An 18463-nucleotide genomic window follows, 5' to 3' on the forward strand; every position below is an offset into this window, starting at 1 on the left:
TATGTGAAAATATCCATTCAAGGTGCATGGAAAGGTGGCCAACAACCCCTCCAGGCGTAATAGTGGCTCCCATGAATGTTGTCACCCAGTGTCTCCTATATATATATATAGGAATCCAAAATACCTAGGCGCGCAATGCCGGGCGTGTTCTGTCTGGACGGAATGTGACAATAAGACACTTCCAGCCTCCAAGAAAGTCTTTAAGGATAGAAAAAACAACCAGTACAAGAGTAAATTACATAGGACTGCCCATAAGAATAGCACACTCATCTGATGCAGGAATTAGACACTCAGCTCTTCCCAACCACAGGCTTTTCCTGTGAGATCAGATGTATAATTAGTGTTTGCCGCTGATGGAGGGTTTGCAGAATTGCGGACAACAAACGTGGCTACTGTGTAACGCGAGGGTAGTAATAGAGCGTCCTCACAAGACATCCGACCTGCAGGAACATGTGGAGGATCATGGTCCCCGTCAGTATGAGATTTACAAGATGGGTTCTGCAAACAGTTAAAATGAGAACTACATGGCGCATGCGCAGAATGTATCCACAGACAGGAAACACCCCTGTGCCAAACAGTATATGGGTCCTTTGCAGCCTTAGAGCTCATCATAAGTCACACTTCCACCTCTTTTGGTGCCGATAGTGGCCCCCTTACCTCTTGGGTTCCCAAATTGCACCAATATGTCAACCATACTGCGATACAGAAGGTTTCCTTGACAATAAGATTCCTGATGGAATCCTCAGAGATCAGCTGTAATCCGTGGAGAAACTTGACAGGGTTCACTTCACCTACAGCAGCTCCACAGGAGAAATGAAGCATTGCACAGTGTCCACCGTTGGAATGGAGAGGTCACTGCGCATGCGCACCATTGCTCCATTCATTCTCTATAGGATTGCCGGAGATAGTTGAGTTCAGCACTCTGATTATTCCAACAGTCCCATAGAGAGTGAAAAGTGAAAAAAGCGATGATGCTTGCACATGCGCAGCCACTGCTCAATCCTCGTTCTCTGGATTTTTGGAGTTCAGCAGGTCTGCAGGTTATCACCTCTCTTTGGAGAGTTGAAAAACGTTTTGCAGCTCCAGGAGCAATTGATCGGAGCGGCAGCGGGATGTCGACCCGATATTGCAGCTTGCAACCGCTGATGATGGCGCAAGCGCAGCTGAAAGGCAAAAAGCTGAAAACTAATGCTTCATACAAGTAATAGGGGGAGCCTTACCTGTAAAACTTTATGTTGGGTTGAACTTCTCCAGGAAACCCCATCATCCCACACACCACCCTGCTGTTATCGATGGTCCAGCCGTGGTCACAGACCTGACGCCACCGGCCGTGATGTTTCACTTCTACGATGCCCTCTGTGACGGGGAGGCTTGCCTTGGCGCGGGCAGAGATTGGCTTAATTCTCACCTCCTCAATTTTCTTTGTGTGCTGAAAGAGTTAAATAAATAAGCATAATGCAATCACTATACACTGCTTTATTTAGGAATAAAATACCACAGTAACAGTGAAGACTGACACGACTAACACTGTATGGCACTTTTTGCATGGTGTATAGAAGCATTATTTCTGCATCGCATGACACTTATATATGTATTATATGGCAGCATTACTTATGTGTGTATTATATGGCAGCATTACTTGTGTGTATTATATGGCAGCATTACTTATGTGTGTATTATATGGCAGCATTACATGTGTGTATTATATGGCAGCATTAGTTATGTGTGTATTATATGGCAGCATTAGTTATGTGTGTATTATATGGCAGCATTACTTGTGTGTATTATATAGCAGCATTATTTATGTGTGTATTATATGGTAGGATTACTTGTGTGTATTATATGGCAGCATTAGTTATGTGTGTATTATATGGCAGCATTACTTGTGTGTATTATATGGCAGCATTACTTATGTGTGTATTATATGGCAGCATTACATGTGTGTATTATATGGCAGCATTAGTTATGTGTGTATTATATGGCAGCATTACTTGTGTGTATTATATGGCAGCATTACTTATGTGTGTATTATATGGCAGCATTACATGTGTGTATTATATGGCAGCATTAGTTATGTGTGTATTATATGGCAGCATTACTTGTGTGTATTATATGGCAGCATTATTTATGTGTGTTTTATATGGCAGGATTACTTGTGTGTATTATATGGCAGCATTAGTTATGTGTGTATTATATGGCAACATTAGTTATGTGTGTATTATATGGCAGCATTACTTATGTCTGGATTATATGGCAGTATTACTTGTGTGTATTATATGGCAGCATCAGTTATATGTGTATTATATGGCAGCATTAGTTATGTGCATATTATATTATTATTATTTATTATTATAGTGCCATCAATTCCATGGCGCTTTACATGTGAAAGGGGTATACATAATAGGGATAAGTATAATAATCATAAACAATACAAGGCACAGACTTGTACAGGAGGATAGAGGTCCCTGCCTGCGAGGGCTTTATATGGCAGTATTACTTGTGTGTATTATATGGCAGCATTAGTTATGTGTGTATTATATGTCACCATTAGTAATGTGTGTATTATATGACAGCATTAGTTATGTGTGAGGTTCTGCAGCAAAGTGTGGAGTTGTAGATAAGTGCATAGTTTAAGCACAATCTCATAGTGGTGACATAAGAACATAGTTTGAATTTATCCTTATACATTTACCATTGTTTTTTTTTTCTTTGTTTTTCTACCTTTTCTGTACTGTTTATCCCCATTTAATAGCGGCTCCATGGACAATGCTACCAGGTGTGTATCTTGTCAGATGTATGCATGCCTTGAGCAGCCGTTCGAGGGTGAGTATGTCTGCACTCGATGCAAGCATGTTGCATATTTGCAAGCCCAGGTAACTAATCTCAATATGCAGCTTGCAACACTCAGGGGCATTGCAAACCTGGAAAGGAGTTTAGAGCTCACTGAGCTTTTTCTGGCTGGGGCCAGTGATATGGAGGAGGGTGGAGATGGGGAAGGTCAGGACCCAGAGGTAGGTAGCTGGGTAACAGTTAAGGCCCCGTCACACACAGAGATAAATCTTTGGCAGATCTGTGGTTGCAGTGAAATCATGGACATATTGTTCCATTTGTACACAGCCTCAAACCTGGCACTGATTGTCCACAATTTCACTGCAATCACAGATCAGCCGCATATTTATCTCTGTGTGTGACAGGGCCTTTAGAAGAAGAGGTAGGGGGAAAAGTGTCAGGGAGCCTAGTCCTGATCTGGCACAACCTAGTAAATATGCCTGTTTGGCTGATATTAAGAATGAAGGGCCAGGACAAGGGTCACTACAGCAGGATGTTGCTCCTAGCAACCAGGAAAACAACTGCTGTAGGAAGGAGGGAAATAGGAGTGCAGCAAAGCCCAGACAGATGTTGGTGGTCGGGGACTCTATAATTAGGCGGACAGACAGGGTCATCTGTCACCGAGACTGTGAATGCCGAACAGTGTGTTGTCTGCCGGGTGCTCGGGTTCGGCATATTGTGGATCGGATAGACAGATTGCTGGGTGGGGCTGGGGAAAACCCAGAGGTCATGTGCACATTGGTACTAATGACAAAGTTAGAGGCAGGTGGAAGGTCCTTAAAAATGATTATAGGGAACTAGGAGAGAAGCTGAAGTCCACGACCTCCAAGGTGGGGTTTTCAGAAATACTACCGGTGCCACGAGCGTCAATAGAAAGACAGCGGGAGCTTAGGGAGATAAATACGTGGCTTAGAAATTTGTGCAGGTAGGAAGGGTTCGGGTTCATGGAGAACTGGGCCGACTTCTCAGTCGGCTACAGGCTCTACGGTAGGGACGGGCTGCACCTCAATGGGGAAGGTGCAGCTGTGCTGGGGAGAAAATGGTCAGACGGATGGAGGAGCTTTTAAGCTAGGATATGGGGTGAGGGAGGGAGTGTAGTGGAGCAAATAAGGGGATAGATAGAGCAGATAGAGACAGTGACACGGTAGGGGTCAACGAAGGATTAGGGGGGCTGGGACATACAAGGAACATAGGGAGGCTAGGAGTAATAAATGTGTTAATACTATTAAATGTCTACTGGCAAATGCAAGAAGTCTTGCAAACAAAATGAATGAATTGGAGACTCTTATGTCAACCATGGAATATGATGTGGTGGGCATTACGGAAACCTGGCTGGATGAAAGCCATGACTCGATGACAAACATACAGGGTTATACTAGGAAGGACAGGAAAGACAAAAAAGGTGGTGGGTTGTGTATATTTATCAAATCTAACCTAAAACCTGTGTCGAATGATGACATTGGGGGAAACTGCAACAATGTAGAGTCAGTATGGGTAAATGTACATGGGGAGGGGAATAATGGAAAAATGCTAGTTGGAGTTTGCTATAAGCCTCCTAACATATCTGAACAGGTAGAGGGCGAAATGCTGCAACAAATTGAAAAGGCAGCTAATAATGATAATCGGGTTCTTATTATGGGGGATTTCAACTATCCAAACATTCAGTGGGACATAGAATCTTCTGGTTGTGCTAAAAGCTGTAAGTTCTTATCTACTATTCAAGACAATTTCCTCTCTCAGGTGGTAGATGAACTGACGAGGAGAGATAATCTGCTAGATCTGGTCCTGTCAAATAGACCGGATACAATTTCAGATCTACAGGTCCGGGAGCACTTGGGCACCAGCGATCATAATATAGTAAGCTTCAACGTAATATTCAATAGAACATGTCAAAGAGGAAATGCTAAAACCTGGAATTTTAGGAAAGCTGATTTCAACAAATTAAGGGAAGAGCTTAAATGTGTAGATTGGGACAAAGTCATAGTAAATGGGGATACTGAACATAAATGGGGTAAGTTTAAGGATATACTGCTATAGTCCTGTAAAAAACGTATACCCTCTGGTAATAAAATGTCCAGGAATAAAAAGAAACCACTATGGATAAATAAGACTGTACAAAGTATAATAAAACAAAAACAAAGGGCATTTAAAATCTTGAAGGCTGAGAATACAGAAATAGCATTTCAAGAGTATAAAGATATCAATAGGAAATGTAAAAAAGAAATCAAACAAGCAAAACTAGCTACTGAAACAAAAATCGCCAATGACATTAATATAAATCCCAAAATCTTTCATAAATAGATTAATGTCAAAAGGAAAACAAAGGATGGTATCGGCCCTTTAAAATATAATAACAAGTTAGTTCTAGAGGACAAATAAAAGACTGAGATATTAAACAGGCACTTATCTGTGTTTACCAAGGAACTGACTGTACCAGGCATCATTCAACAAGTGAAAAATAAAAGTTCACCAGCCGATATAATTAATTTAACACAAGAAGAAGTACGCCTACATCTGGGTAAATTAAACATTGACAAATTCCCCGGGCCAGATGGCATTCATCCACGAATATTGAGGGAATTGAGCTCCATAATCGACAGACCACTGTATCTCATCTTTTTAGACTCGCTTGTACCAGGGTTGGTGCCTCAGGATTGGAGGATTGCTGATGTAGTACCGATATTTAAGAAAGGTAAGAGGGTAGATCCAGGCAACTACCGTCCAGTAAGCCTGACATCAGTAGTGTGCAAAGTTTTTGAGGGCATTTTAAGGGATGACATGCAAAAATATGTTGCAGAAAATAATATAAAAACTGACAGACAGCATGGATTCATGAAAGATAAGTCGTGTCTAACCAACCTGTTGGGGTTCTATGAGGGGGTAAGTGCAAACCTGGATATTGGTAATGCAGTTGATGTGAGTTATTTGGACTTTGCAAAGGCATTTGATACTGTACCACATAATAGCCTTATACTAAAGCTCCAGAAGCAAGGACTGGGGGAAACTATATGCAACTGGGTAAGGAATTGGCTAAAAGATAGGAAACAAAGAGTAGTCATAAATGGAACATTCTCTAAATGGGCTATAGTCAGCAGTGGGAGCCGCAGGGATCTGTGCTAGGACCGATTCTTTTTAATCTCTTTATTAATGACCTTGTGGATGGGATTGATAGTAAAGTGTCAGTCTTTGCTGATGACACCAAACTATGTAGGATATTAAAAACTGAGCTTGATAGTACAATATTATTAATTATTAATGCTTTTGAGCACTTTATGATTCAGTATGGTACTTTAGTATGAAGACAGATAGGGGTATTACTGCATGGTATGAGGTTTGAGACACGATGTATAGCACAATTTTATGGGCACTGTATGGTGCTGTAGTATAGGAAACATTTGGTGGTATTATTTTCACACTGCATGGTTCTGTTATTTTAATACCGTGATGTGCTCGCTCATCACTAGTTACGAGCACCCGAGCATGGTAGTGCTCACTCATCACTAGTTACGAGTACTGAGCACCCGATCATAGTAGTGCCCGCTCATCACTAGTTACGAGTACTGAGCACCCGAGCATGGTAGTGCTCACGCATCACTAGTTACGAGTACCGAGCACCCGAGCATGGTAGTGCCCGCTCATCACTAGTTACGAGTACTGAGCACCCGAGCATGGTAGTGCCCACTCATCACTAGTTACGAGTACTGAGCACCCGAGCATGGTAGTGCTCGCTCATCACTAGTTACGAGTACTGAGCACCCGAGCATGGTAGTGCCCGCTCATCACTAGTTACGAGCACCCGAGCATGGTAGTGCTCACTCATCACTAGTTACGAGTACTGAGCACCCGATCATGGTAGTGCTCACTTACCACTAGTTACGAGTACTGAGCACCCGATCATAGTAGTGCCCGCTCATCACTAGTTACGAGTACTGAGCACCCGAGCATGGTAGTGCTCACGCATCACTAGTTACGAGTACCGGGCACCCGAGCAGGGTAGTGCCTGCTCATCACTAGTTACGAGTATTGAGCACCAAAGCATGGTAGTGCCCACTCATCACTAGTTACGAGTACTGAGCACCCGAGCATGGTAGTGCTCACTCATCACTAGTTACCAGTACAGAGCACTCGAGCATGGTAGTGTCCGCTCATCACTAGTTACTGTGCACCCGAGCATGGTAGTGCCCACTCATCACTAGTTACGAGTACTGAGCACCCGAGCATGGTAGTGCTCACTCATCACTAGTTACCAGTACAGAGCACTCGAGTGTGGCGCCCTGGACAAGCCAGGGGCCACAGAGCACAACACCCACACACCCCACACTCCCAGCAGACACACCTAGGTCAGACACAAAACCCTTGTTGCCTTCCTCCAGGGGCTGATGTTCACACCAGGGGGTGGGCCAGGCGGTTGGCCTCGCCCAACGAGGAGTTCACAGTCCTGGAGGCGGGAAAAGAAGACAGTTGAGATTAGTTTTGGAGGTGAAGGTGGAAGGAAGAGAAGTGGTAGTGGAGCAACTAACTGACTGCGTCCGGGTGTGTGGCCCGGGCGGTACAGCAAGGTTGGCAGACGGTGGTGACCGTCTGCAGGAGTGGCTGATTGGAGTCTACCGTAAGGACCGTGGACGGGCGGTGACCCGGCGGTACCGGACCGGTACGCAAAGAGAAGCCAGCACCATCTGGCAGGGGCTTACGGACCCCGGCAAGGCTAGGAGTCGCCGTGAATTTGCCGAATTCGTTAGTGAAGGGAACCTCCTGGGTTTCCCAACAGCCAAGGTCCGACAGAAGGCAACAGTCCAACCAAGAGAGGGAGACACCGCCACCGCCAAGGCAACCGTTTCTCAGGGCCAGAGCCTGCTAGCAAAAGGGGCTCCTCCAGCCCATATCCAAGCTGGGGAGCGGATTACCGGTAGGAACCCATTGGAACCAACTACCGTGCATAGGTGCAGGGAAAGGCAGTCACCATCAACCTGCCGGGAGAAACAACACCGCAGCCGTCTGTGGGACCCGTCCATCCAGCCGTGTGTTTTACTGAGAACTGTGTCCTCATCATTGGCTGAGTGAGTACCACCGTGCCATGCGGCACAGCGCTGCCCCCGCGACCCTGCACCTCACCAGGCTCCGTAACCCGCCTGCCATCCATCCCTACCCCCATCACTGGGCCCCGGGACAACAAACCCCCTACCCACGGAGGGGAGAACTAACACCAAAGCTGCTCCCTGTCACCGCTCCCGGGATCCCCGTCCAGAGCAGCGGTGGTGTCACTAATATCACCACAACCGTGGGTGGCGTCACAGACAATAATCAAAAACCCCACAATCAAAATCCCCTTTTCACTCACGGGCGAGGAACGCCGCTCGAGTCCCCGAGATCCGGCCCACCGCTCGAGCCACCACCGAGCAGCGGCACCAGCAGCGGCCGGACCCGAGCAGTGGGAGAGCGTAGCGTCCCCTCCTCCGCCCGCAACAACTTGGCGTCACGAACAGGATCCTACCGTTCTACCAACTGGTGGAAGTGCGCCTTGTGTGACCGGCGGAGGTGTCCGGCCGGAAAATTTGTGAAGCCGCCATCTTGGGCGCGAAGAATTCCCGCTCGAGCGTCTCCTCGAGTAGTGGAGGCACGAAGGCCAAAATCCCGCCCCTGTAGAGGAGGAGCCGGAAAGAGACTAAAGGCTGCTTTACACGGGTCGATCTATTGTGCGATGCATCGTTGGGGTCACGGATTTTGTGACGCACTTCCGTCATTCGTAACGACATCTCCTCATGTGACAGCTCCTTGCGAGTTCAACCGATGCCTAATCGTTTGAAATTCGGCCATCGTGTACTCATCGTTTAATTCCATAAAATCGGTCAGTTTAGTCTTAATGAACGACACATTGCAAAGTGTGACACCGTGTAATCGGCCATCCTCGTAGTTGTTTGTGACGTCAGTAAACGTTCAGGGCGTATTTGTGGTTTTAAATAATCACGCCTAATCTAATCGGATTGGTTGTAGCAGATGCGTTTTGATTGGTTATTACTGTTATAAAAGACGGCGCTGTAGTCATGTGTGAACATTCATCCTTGGCGTCATGCACAGTGTTTTATAGTGCATTACTCCTAATTTTTCTTACGTTATTTTGTTCGCTGGATTTTCCGACCTCACTCCTTGTATACCTTTTTTGTGGTAAGTTGTTATATGCCAATCTTTCCTTTTTTGATCAAAATCGACATTTGGCATCATTATAATGTGTGTGTTTTATATATTTTAAGGTAACAGGATGTTCAGCAATGTCGAAACTGACATTTTATCTGTGGGTCTCCTTATGACCGAGATATTGCAGGAGGAGGAGGAAATGGACCAAAATACACGTATGAATCCTCGCCCCAAAAGATTATGGTCACGTCAATGGCTGCTTCGAAGGGATGAGATATCCCACGTGCGTCTAGTTCATGATTTACAGGAACGCAATCCGCATGATTACCGCAACTATCTACGTATGTCGGAAGAATCTTTCTCATTAGTCCTGACGCGTATCAGCCCATACATAAAGCGCAGAGATACTTTAATGCGTAAGGCTGTTCCTGCGGAAGAAAGGTTGCTGGTGACATTGCGCTATCTTGCCACTGGCCGTAGCCTCACTGATTTACAATATTCTGCCGGTATTTCGAGATCCCTATTAAGTTCATTAATTCCGGAGACTTGTCAGGCAATAATACATGCGTTAGCAGATTTCATGCCTTTCCCCAAGACAACTTCAGAATGGTCTGATATAGCTCATAATTTTGCGACGAGGTGGCAATTGCCCCATTTTCTGACTCCTGAATGGAAAGCACACTTGTTGATGACTTTGGAATCTCTTGATCTCTTGTGAAGTCAAGTAGATCAAAATACCACAGCCGTGGGACATAAAGATCGGCAGTCGCAGCCCCTGAACGTCGTGACTCCTCGACTTTATTTAGTTCCTTTTTATATACAGTGCGTATTCCTTGTATTTTTTTCTTGATAAGATTTACATCCACAGGCTCATTAGGAAAATGGTTTTTAAAGATAGTAATCAGATCCGCATAAGCTGCTTGTTTGATGCGTTCGTTACTATATTCAGGCGATTTTATTTTCCAAAGACAGGTTAATGTGCGATATTTTTCAATGAAATCACGCAAAAATAATTCGTTTTGATGAGCCGTCATCTGTGAAAGATTATATGAGAACATTTTATTTGACACTGTTATAATAAACATGTAATATGTTTTTATTTTTAAAATAACAAAAAAGAGAAAAAAAAACAAAAACATTATTATGTTTCAAAAAACATAATACACGATAAAACCTACACAAATAACAATAAAAAATAAACATTAAAAAAAAAAAAAAAAAAATGTGAACGGCTAAATGACACAATAAATAAACCATACAAAAACTAATATAACCCACCTTTGGAGGATAGATACTCTGAATTCGTCATAAACCAGACCACAAACAAGATTGATGCTAAGGACACACGAGGCAACAAAGACAGGCGCAGAAGCGAAACTATATATATGGTATGTAACCAATCAACCACATTAGCAGAACTGGATTGAGCAGGTCAGAAGAATTCAGGGCGTGCAACAATCCAGACAACGTCACGGAGGGCTGTATAGTTTGCCTAATTACGCCCATACAAAAGACAGATTGACCAAAGGAAAACATGTGTGAAGCCTTTTGGACGTCCGCCATGGCCAATCAATATATCGATGAGCGCTTTGTGGTCGTTTGACAACACTCAACGTGTGACGCATGGACAAATACCTATCAGCGATACAAACAAAAAAAAAAAAAAAAGACTTTGCCAAATAAATCGCACGATGGATTGACTCGTGTAAAGCAGCCTTAAGGGAGACGGAAACAAGATGTCTGCGCCCGACGAAGCTGCTGGAGGAGCGGCGGACGCAGCTGCGGGAGCACCCGTAGATGGGAATGGGCCTGCCCAGGTCCCAGCCGCGTTGGCGGGGGGGCGCCGCGGCCTCAGCTCTCGCCCAGGTGATGCTGTTCTCTTTGCCCTATGTGCCCGGAGCTGCCTGGCTACCGCAGTACGATGGGAAACCTGATGCCTTGCAGGTTTTCCGGAAAAAACTTAGTCCGCTGCTAGAACCGTACCCCCTGACTGATAAGCAACGTGCAGCGCTAGTGCTGGGGTAGCTAACCGGCGCAGCTGAGCAAGAGGCGGAGACCTGGGCCGAGGGGGACTGGTCCTCTGTAGCCACCATATTTGAAAAGCTGCAGACTGCATTTGAGACCCGTACCGAGGCAGAGTTGTGGATGCAGTTCTATCAATGCCGACAACGGCCCGCAGATAGCATTCGGGACTATGCCCTGCGCCTGCAAACCGCACTCCGCACACTGAAGCGGGTGGACACCATCAACAGTGTGGACAGTAACAAAATGTTAAGTGAGCAGTTTGTGCAGGGGATGAGGTCCTCAGAGGACTGCAAACAGCTTCGGCTGTGGGCCCTAGAATACCCTGACGTGGACTTTGCCGTATTAAAGGAAAGGGGCCATCAAAGCTCTGCAACCCCCCGCATGTGAAGCTCCTGAGCCAGCCCCGTGGCCGGTTGAGACTGCTCCCGTCGTGGTGGCACCTACCCCATCAGCACCTCCAGTGCCTGCAGCCCCAAGCGGAACGATGGAAGAGCTCGCTGCTCAAGTTCGTCGCATGGATGGGGACCTCGCTAAGATTCTCGCCGCACTCCAGCCTCCGACTAGATCCCAGGCCCCAGTGAAGATGCAGTTCGCCGACAGCCCTGAGGACGTCCCCTGGATGCAGCGGAGAAGGGCCAATGACTCACGGAACGGGCCCCCAATCTGTTACAGGTGCAGCAAACCCTGTCACTACTCCCGACGGTGTCCGTTAAACGAGCAACCCCTGGGGCCACGGGCCAATCCTCAGGAGTAGAACCCCATGGCCCCCCAGACTGGCGGGACCGGTACATCGGGGCCCGGCCTATCATCCCCGTGGCTGTGGACGGCATACCGGTAATGGCTCTCCTGGACACTGGATCACAGGTAACCACCATACCATACACACTGTATCAACGGTATTGGGGAAAAGACGAGCTGGCTCCCCCAGATGCCAGTATAACACTGATTGCTGCTGATGGACTCCCATTGACCCAAGTGGGATACAAACAAGTGGCCATGACTGTGGGGCGAGCTGAACTGCAACACCAGGGTATGATTGTGATAATGAATGAACCCAGTGATCATAACCCGAAGGTAGTGCTAGGGACCAACGTGATGGAGCACTGTATGAGTGATGTGCTGACCCTACTGCAGCAGCTGGCCGCCACGGCAGCGGGGAGCCGACAGAGAGCTGTGCAGCGTGAGATCCGAGCCTTGATGTACCGCCAACATGTGAACTCGACAGGAGGAGAGATTGGTGGGGTGAGAGTGATGGATGTTGCCCCTTTGATTGTGCCTCCCAGGAGCGAGATGATGATGATTTGGTGTAGGGCAGCGGTAGGGCCCCAGGGGCGTGACTACCCCACCATGATAGAGCCCATGCCCTCTGAACACTGGCCCACATTAATGGCTGCCCGAGGGGTGGTAGATGTAAAGAAGAGGAGAGTGCCCGTGAGGGTGCTGAACTGTGGGGAGGAAGAAGTCAGGCTTCCCCGGTACGCTACTCTTGCCAAGTTGTTCACCTTGGATCCCCATACCATCCACGAGGCCATTCCCCCAACCTCACCACCTACTGCCAGCACTCACCCATCCCAAGGGGAGTTAGACGAGTGGTGTCGACAGCTACACCTAGGCACTGACGATACCCCTACACATCACAAAGAAGGGGTATACCGGGTGGTACGGGAGTATGAGCGGGTTTTTAGCAAACATCCCCTAGACTTTGGGCAGATTAAAGGGCTCCAACACCATATCCCCACCGGTGAGCACCCCCCTATCAAAGAGAGGTACAGGCCTATTCCCCCTGCACACTACCAATGTGCCAAGGACATGTTGAGGAACATGAAGTAGGCAGGGGTTATTAGGGACAGCTGTAGTCCCTGGGCCGCCCCGTTGGTACTGGTTAAGAAGAAGGATGGCACCATGCGGATGTGTGTGGATTACCGAAAAATTAACCAGATAACACATAAGGATGCTTATCCTCTGCCCCGTATTGAGGAATCTCTGGCTGCGCTGAGAACCGCTAATTACCTTTCCACCCTTGACCTCACCAGTGGGTACTGGCAGGTGGCTGTGGCACCAGAAGACCGCGAGAAGACTGCATTTGCTACCCCTATGGGACTCTGCGAGTTTAATAGCATGCCGTTCGGGCTGTGCAATGCCCCTGGAACCTTCCAACGGCTGATGGAATGCTGTCTGGGGCATCTAAACTTTGAAACCGTCCTGCTGTACCTGGATGATGTGATTGTGTACTCCCAGACATATGAAGCCCACCTGGAGCACCTAGCTGAGGTGTTCGCGTCCCTTGCCAAATATAGGATGAAAGCCCTCAAAGTGTCATCTGCTAAAACCCAGAGTGCAGTACCTAGGGCATGTGGTCGGTGCAGAAGGTGTCGCCCCTGATCCCGAGAAAATCACCGCCATTCAGGACTGGCTGAGGCCGACCATGGTGAAGGAGGTGAGGCAGTTCCTGGGCCTGGTGGGGTATTACCGTCGCTTCATCAAGGGGTACACGAAGATGGCTGCCCCCATGCAAGACCTCCTTGTGGGACAGACAAAAGGTGGTAGACCCCTAGGAGCCCCATTGGTGTGGGAAGAAAGGCATGAGGAATCCTTCCGTCAGCTGAGAGCGGCCCTGACCGGAGAAGAAATCCTAGCATATCCTGATTACAACCACCCCTTCATCCTTTACACCGATGTCAGCAATGTAGGCTTAGGGGCAGTCCTATCCCAGGTCCAGGACGGAAAAGAAAAAGTGATTGCTTATGCCAGCCGGAAGCTCCGACCGACGGAGAGGAACCCTGAGAACTACAGCTCTTTCAAGCTTGAACTCCTGGCGCTGGTGTAGGCTATCACCGAGCGGTTTCGCCATTATCTGGCAGCAGCTAAGTTTACCGCTTTCACGGATAATAACCCGCTGACCCACCTGGACACTGCCAAGCTGGGCGCGTTGGAACAGCGGTGGGTGGCTAGGCTAGCCAACTACGATTTCACCATCAAGTACAGGGCTGGCCGTGCCAACGTTAATGCCGATGCACTCTCTCGGATGGCCCACTTGTTGGAAGAAGGGCCTGAGGAAGACCACCTCGAAGAGATTGAGCTGCCCGCATTTCATCAGCCACCGACTGAGAAGGTGCATGTCTATCAACAACGGGTAAGCCTGGACCCGCTGCCCAGTCAGGAGTAGCAAGCAGCTCAGGACCAGGCACCGCTGTTCGCTTAGTCAAGATCTTGGTGGAGCAAGGCGCTGCTGGAATAGACCCTGCCACTCCAGCTGAAGCCCAACGCCTGTGGCGAGAACGGACCCGGCTGTATCTACACCAGGGGAAATTGTACCGTGAGCTGATTAACCCGAAGACTCGTGAGAAAATCCGCCAGTTGGTGATTCCCCAAGCTAATGTGCCCACCGTCCTACAAGCATACCGTGATGGTGCCGGACACTTCGGATGGAAGAAACTGGAAATGCTGTTGAGAGAGTGGTTCTATTGGAGCGGGATGCGGGAGTTTGTAGAGGCCTGGTGCCGAGAGTGTGGCCCTTGCACGCTGAGAAGGAAGGACGAGGCCAGCCAGAAGGCGCCCCTACACCCGATCGTTACACATCAACCACTGGAGCTGGTCGCCCTGGACCATGTAAGCTCACCCCCAGCCGAAGTGGGTACACCTACGCTCTAACCATAGTAGACCACTATTCAAGGTTCATGGTGGTTGTCCCAGTCAAAGACCTAACTGGCCGTACCGCCGCTAGAGCGTTCCAGGCTTATTTCTGCCGACCACATGCATACCCTGAGAAGGTGCTTACTGACCAAAGCCCGGCCTTTGAAGCAGAGGTGTTCCATGAGTTTTGTCAGTTGTACGGCTGCAAGAAGATCCGGACCACGCCTTACCATGCCCAAACCAACGGCATGTGTGAGAAGATGAACCACTTGGTCTTGGGCCTCCTCAAGACGTTGCCGCTAGAAGAACGGAACCAGTGGCCGGAGAAGCTACCTGACTTGGTCGATAAGTACAACAATATCCCTTCCAGCTCAACGAAGTGCACCCCAGCATACCTGATGAGGGCTCGCCCCGGCCGGCTGCCGGTGGACCTGGAAATGGGATTGGAAGCCCCAGAAGCACTCCCTTCGACAGCTGAATGGGACACCCGGCGGAGGGTGCAGTACCGACAGATTCAGGAATATGTTGAGAAGAACTTGAGTCGCAGTCGGGAACAACAGAAGCAGCGCTTCAACCAGAAGGCGTCTTCTGGCCCTTTCCAGCCTGGAGATGTAGTGCTGAAGCGTTAGAGGAGGACCCACAAGCTGGATGATCAATGGGAGCAAACCCCATATGTCATACAGCCCACAGGATGGGAAGATGGGAAGGCCTACGAGATCAGTCGAGACCAAGGGGGCACTTTGGCCACGGTTTCCCGGGACCATCTAAAGAGGTGCCCACCAGCATTGAGTGCAGCGGCTGAAGTTCCGATTCCTAAACCGACGGAGAAGGCAAAAGAGGTAATCCACACCGTGATGGGTGACTTCCCAGCGGACTGGCCTACACAGAATGGCGCGGTGATTCTTCCAGTGATACTGTTCCCACAACCCGTGGATGAGGAAGTGATGGAAGTGGTCGGCCATGAGCCAGTGCCCAGGGATAAACCTGTACCCAGCTCCCCTATGCCTCCGCCTGACCCACACGATAGCAGGGAAGAAAAACTGATTGCTCCCTCTGCCCCACTGCCTGTCCCCACTGACACAGGACCCCGGAGGTCCACTCGTCCCAACCTAGGTAGACCCCCACTTAGGTACAGGGAAACTACTCTTTAAAAGGAAAAATTGTGTGTGTGTTAAAAGTACCGTTTGAAAGTTTGAAAATGAAAAGAATGAATAATTGATGAAAAGTTACCTGATTGTCAACGTGATTTGCACCGGTCATTGCCGGCAACTGGTCCCCGTTGGGACCCCCCTTTACCATTTGCATAAGGAACGCCTTATGAACAGGCCCGAGAACTAGCAGGGCAACCACAAACTAGTGGCATGTAAATAATAATGTTGTTGTGGCTTTCACCGTTACCGCCTCCGGAGAGGCAGATTGGAGGAAGGGCCCGCAGTGGAGCAGGCTGGGGCCCAGCCACCACCAGAACCGGTGGCGATCCTCTGGGGGTTTCAGGGGTTCCCCATGGACGCGGGTCCCCTGAAAATGACAGAACCCGCTCGGGCAACTTGTGCTGGACTGGGGTCAAGGGGTGCTGCCTGTTTGCTTAGGGGCAGCATCAGGGCCAGGTTGCTTGGGTGGGAGAGAGCGGAAGCCGTAATCGTTTCGTAACGTTTAAGTAAGAGTACCTCCCGATGTGGGAAGATGTTATTATAAATGTAATCTGTGTTTCACCATTTTTTCTATATTTTCCAGTTTGTGAAAATAAAACCGGTGATGGACGGGCAGCCCGCGGACAGTCTGCATTTAACTAAGGGGGAATGTGGCGCCCTGGACAAGCCAGGGGCCACAGAGCACAACACCCACACACCCCACACTCCCAGCAGGCACACCTAGGTCAGACACAAAACCCTTGTTGCCTTCCTCCAGGGGCTGATGTTCACACCAGGGGGTGGGCCAGGCGGTTGGCACCACCCACCGAGGAGTTCACAGTCTTGGAGGCGGGAAAAGAAGACAGTTGAGATTAGTTTTGGAGGTGAAGGTGGAAGGAAGAGAAGTGGTAGTGGAGCAACTAACTGACGGCGTCCGGGTGTGTGGCCCGGGCGGTACAGCAAGGTTGGCAGACGGTGGTGACCGTCTGCAGGAGTGGCTGATTGGAGTCTACCGTAAGGACCGTGGACAGGCGGTAGCCCGGCGGTACCGGACCGGTACGCAAAGAGAAGCCAGCACCATCTGGCAGGGGCTTACGGACCCCGGCAAGGCTAGGAGTCGCCATGAATTTGCCGAATTCGTTAATGAAGGGAACCTCCTGGGTTTCCCAACAGCCAAGTCCCGACAGAAGGCAACAGTCCAACCAAGAGAGGGAGACACCGCCACCGCCAAGGCAACCGTTTCTCAGTGCCAGAGCCTGCGGGCAAAAGGGGCTCCTCCAGCCCATATCCAAGCTGGGGAGCGGGTTACTGGTGGGAACCCATTGGAACCATCTACCATACATAGGTGCAGGGAAAGGCAGTCACCATCAACCTGCCGGGAGAAACAACACCGCAGCCGTCTGTGGGACCCGTCCATCCAGCCGTCTGTTGTACCGAGAACTGTGTCCTCATCATTGGCTGAGTGAGTACCACCGTGCCGTGCGGCACAGCGCTGCCCCCGCGACCCTGCACCTCACCAGGCCCCGTAACCCGCCTGCCATCCATCCCTACCCCCATCACCGGGCCCCGGGACAACCAACCCCCTACCCACGGAGGGGAGAACTAACAACAAAGCTGCTCCCTGTCACCGCTCCCGGGATCCCCATCCAGAGCAGCGGTGGTGTCACTAATATCACCACAACCGTGGGTGGCGTCACGGACAATAATCAAAACCCCCACAATCAAAATCCCCTTTTCACTCACGGGCGAGGAACGCCGCTCGAGTCCCCGGGATCCGGCCCACCGCTCGAGCCACCACCGAGCAGCGGCACCAGCAGCGGCCGGACCCGAGCAGTGGGAGAGCGTAGCGTCCCCTCCTCCGCCCGCGACACGAGCATGGTAGTGCCCGCTCATCACTAGTTACGAGTACTGAGTGTGACGCCCTGGACTAGCCAGGTAGTCACAAACATACCAACACACACCCCCACCCTAGGCAGTTACAGCAGCCAAACACAAAACCCTTGTTGCCTCCCTCCAGGGTCTGATGTCCACACCAGGTGGGGCGGAGCCAGGCGGTTGGCCCCACCCACCGATGAGTTCACAGGCCTGGAGGCGGGAAAAGAGACAGATCAGTTTAGGAGGTGAAAGTGAGAGGAGTGAACACTTGGGTGTCTGGGTTGGAGCCCAAACACTAACAGCAAGGTTGGCAGACAGTGGTGGCCATCTGCAGGAGTTAGTGGAACTCCACAGAGCTGTAAGGACCGGGGTCGAGCGTCAACCCGCCGTTACCGGACCGGGGAACGGAGTGAAGCTAAGCACACAGGCAGGGCCATCGGACCCCGACCAGGCTTTGAGCCGCCATCAATAGTCAAATCCGAATGTGACAGGAACCCCAGGGGTTTCTCAACTATAAAGTCCCGATTGAAGGCAACCGTCCACCCAGAGAGGATGTACAGCCACCGCCACAGGCTAGAGATCCAAGGGCCAGCGCCTGCGGGCAAAACGGGCTCCTACGGCACCTATACGCCGGGGAGCGGACTACCGATGGGCAACCACAGGAGTCAAGAACATTTTCAAAGGTGCAGGGAAAGACAGCCACCATCAGCCGTCCGGGGAGAGCACAACAACAACACTGCAGCCGGCTGCGGGACCCGTCCATCCGGCTGTTTTGGTTTACCAGAGACTTTGTCATTGATTGTCTGAGTGAGTACACCAGTGCCGTCCGGCACCGCGCC

At 49.6% G+C, this 18463-nt stretch overlaps 1 protein-coding gene across 1 annotated transcript in view; it reads right to left on the reverse strand.

Moving 5' to 3' along the window:
• Positions 1–18463, reverse strand: part of LOXL4 (lysyl oxidase like 4) — a 124085-nt gene that overhangs the window by 67042 nt on the left and 38580 nt on the right. Inside the window, exon 4 of the mRNA XM_075352238.1 lies at positions 1221–1429. Coding sequence (XP_075208353.1) covers positions 1221–1429 — 209 coding nt within the window. The remainder of the gene's footprint in view (positions 1–1220; positions 1430–18463) is intronic.

This window comes from Anomaloglossus baeobatrachus, chromosome 5, assembly GCF_048569485.1.
Source record: "Anomaloglossus baeobatrachus isolate aAnoBae1 chromosome 5, aAnoBae1.hap1, whole genome shotgun sequence".
Classification (NCBI taxonomy): Eukaryota; Metazoa; Chordata; class Amphibia; order Anura; family Aromobatidae; genus Anomaloglossus; species Anomaloglossus baeobatrachus.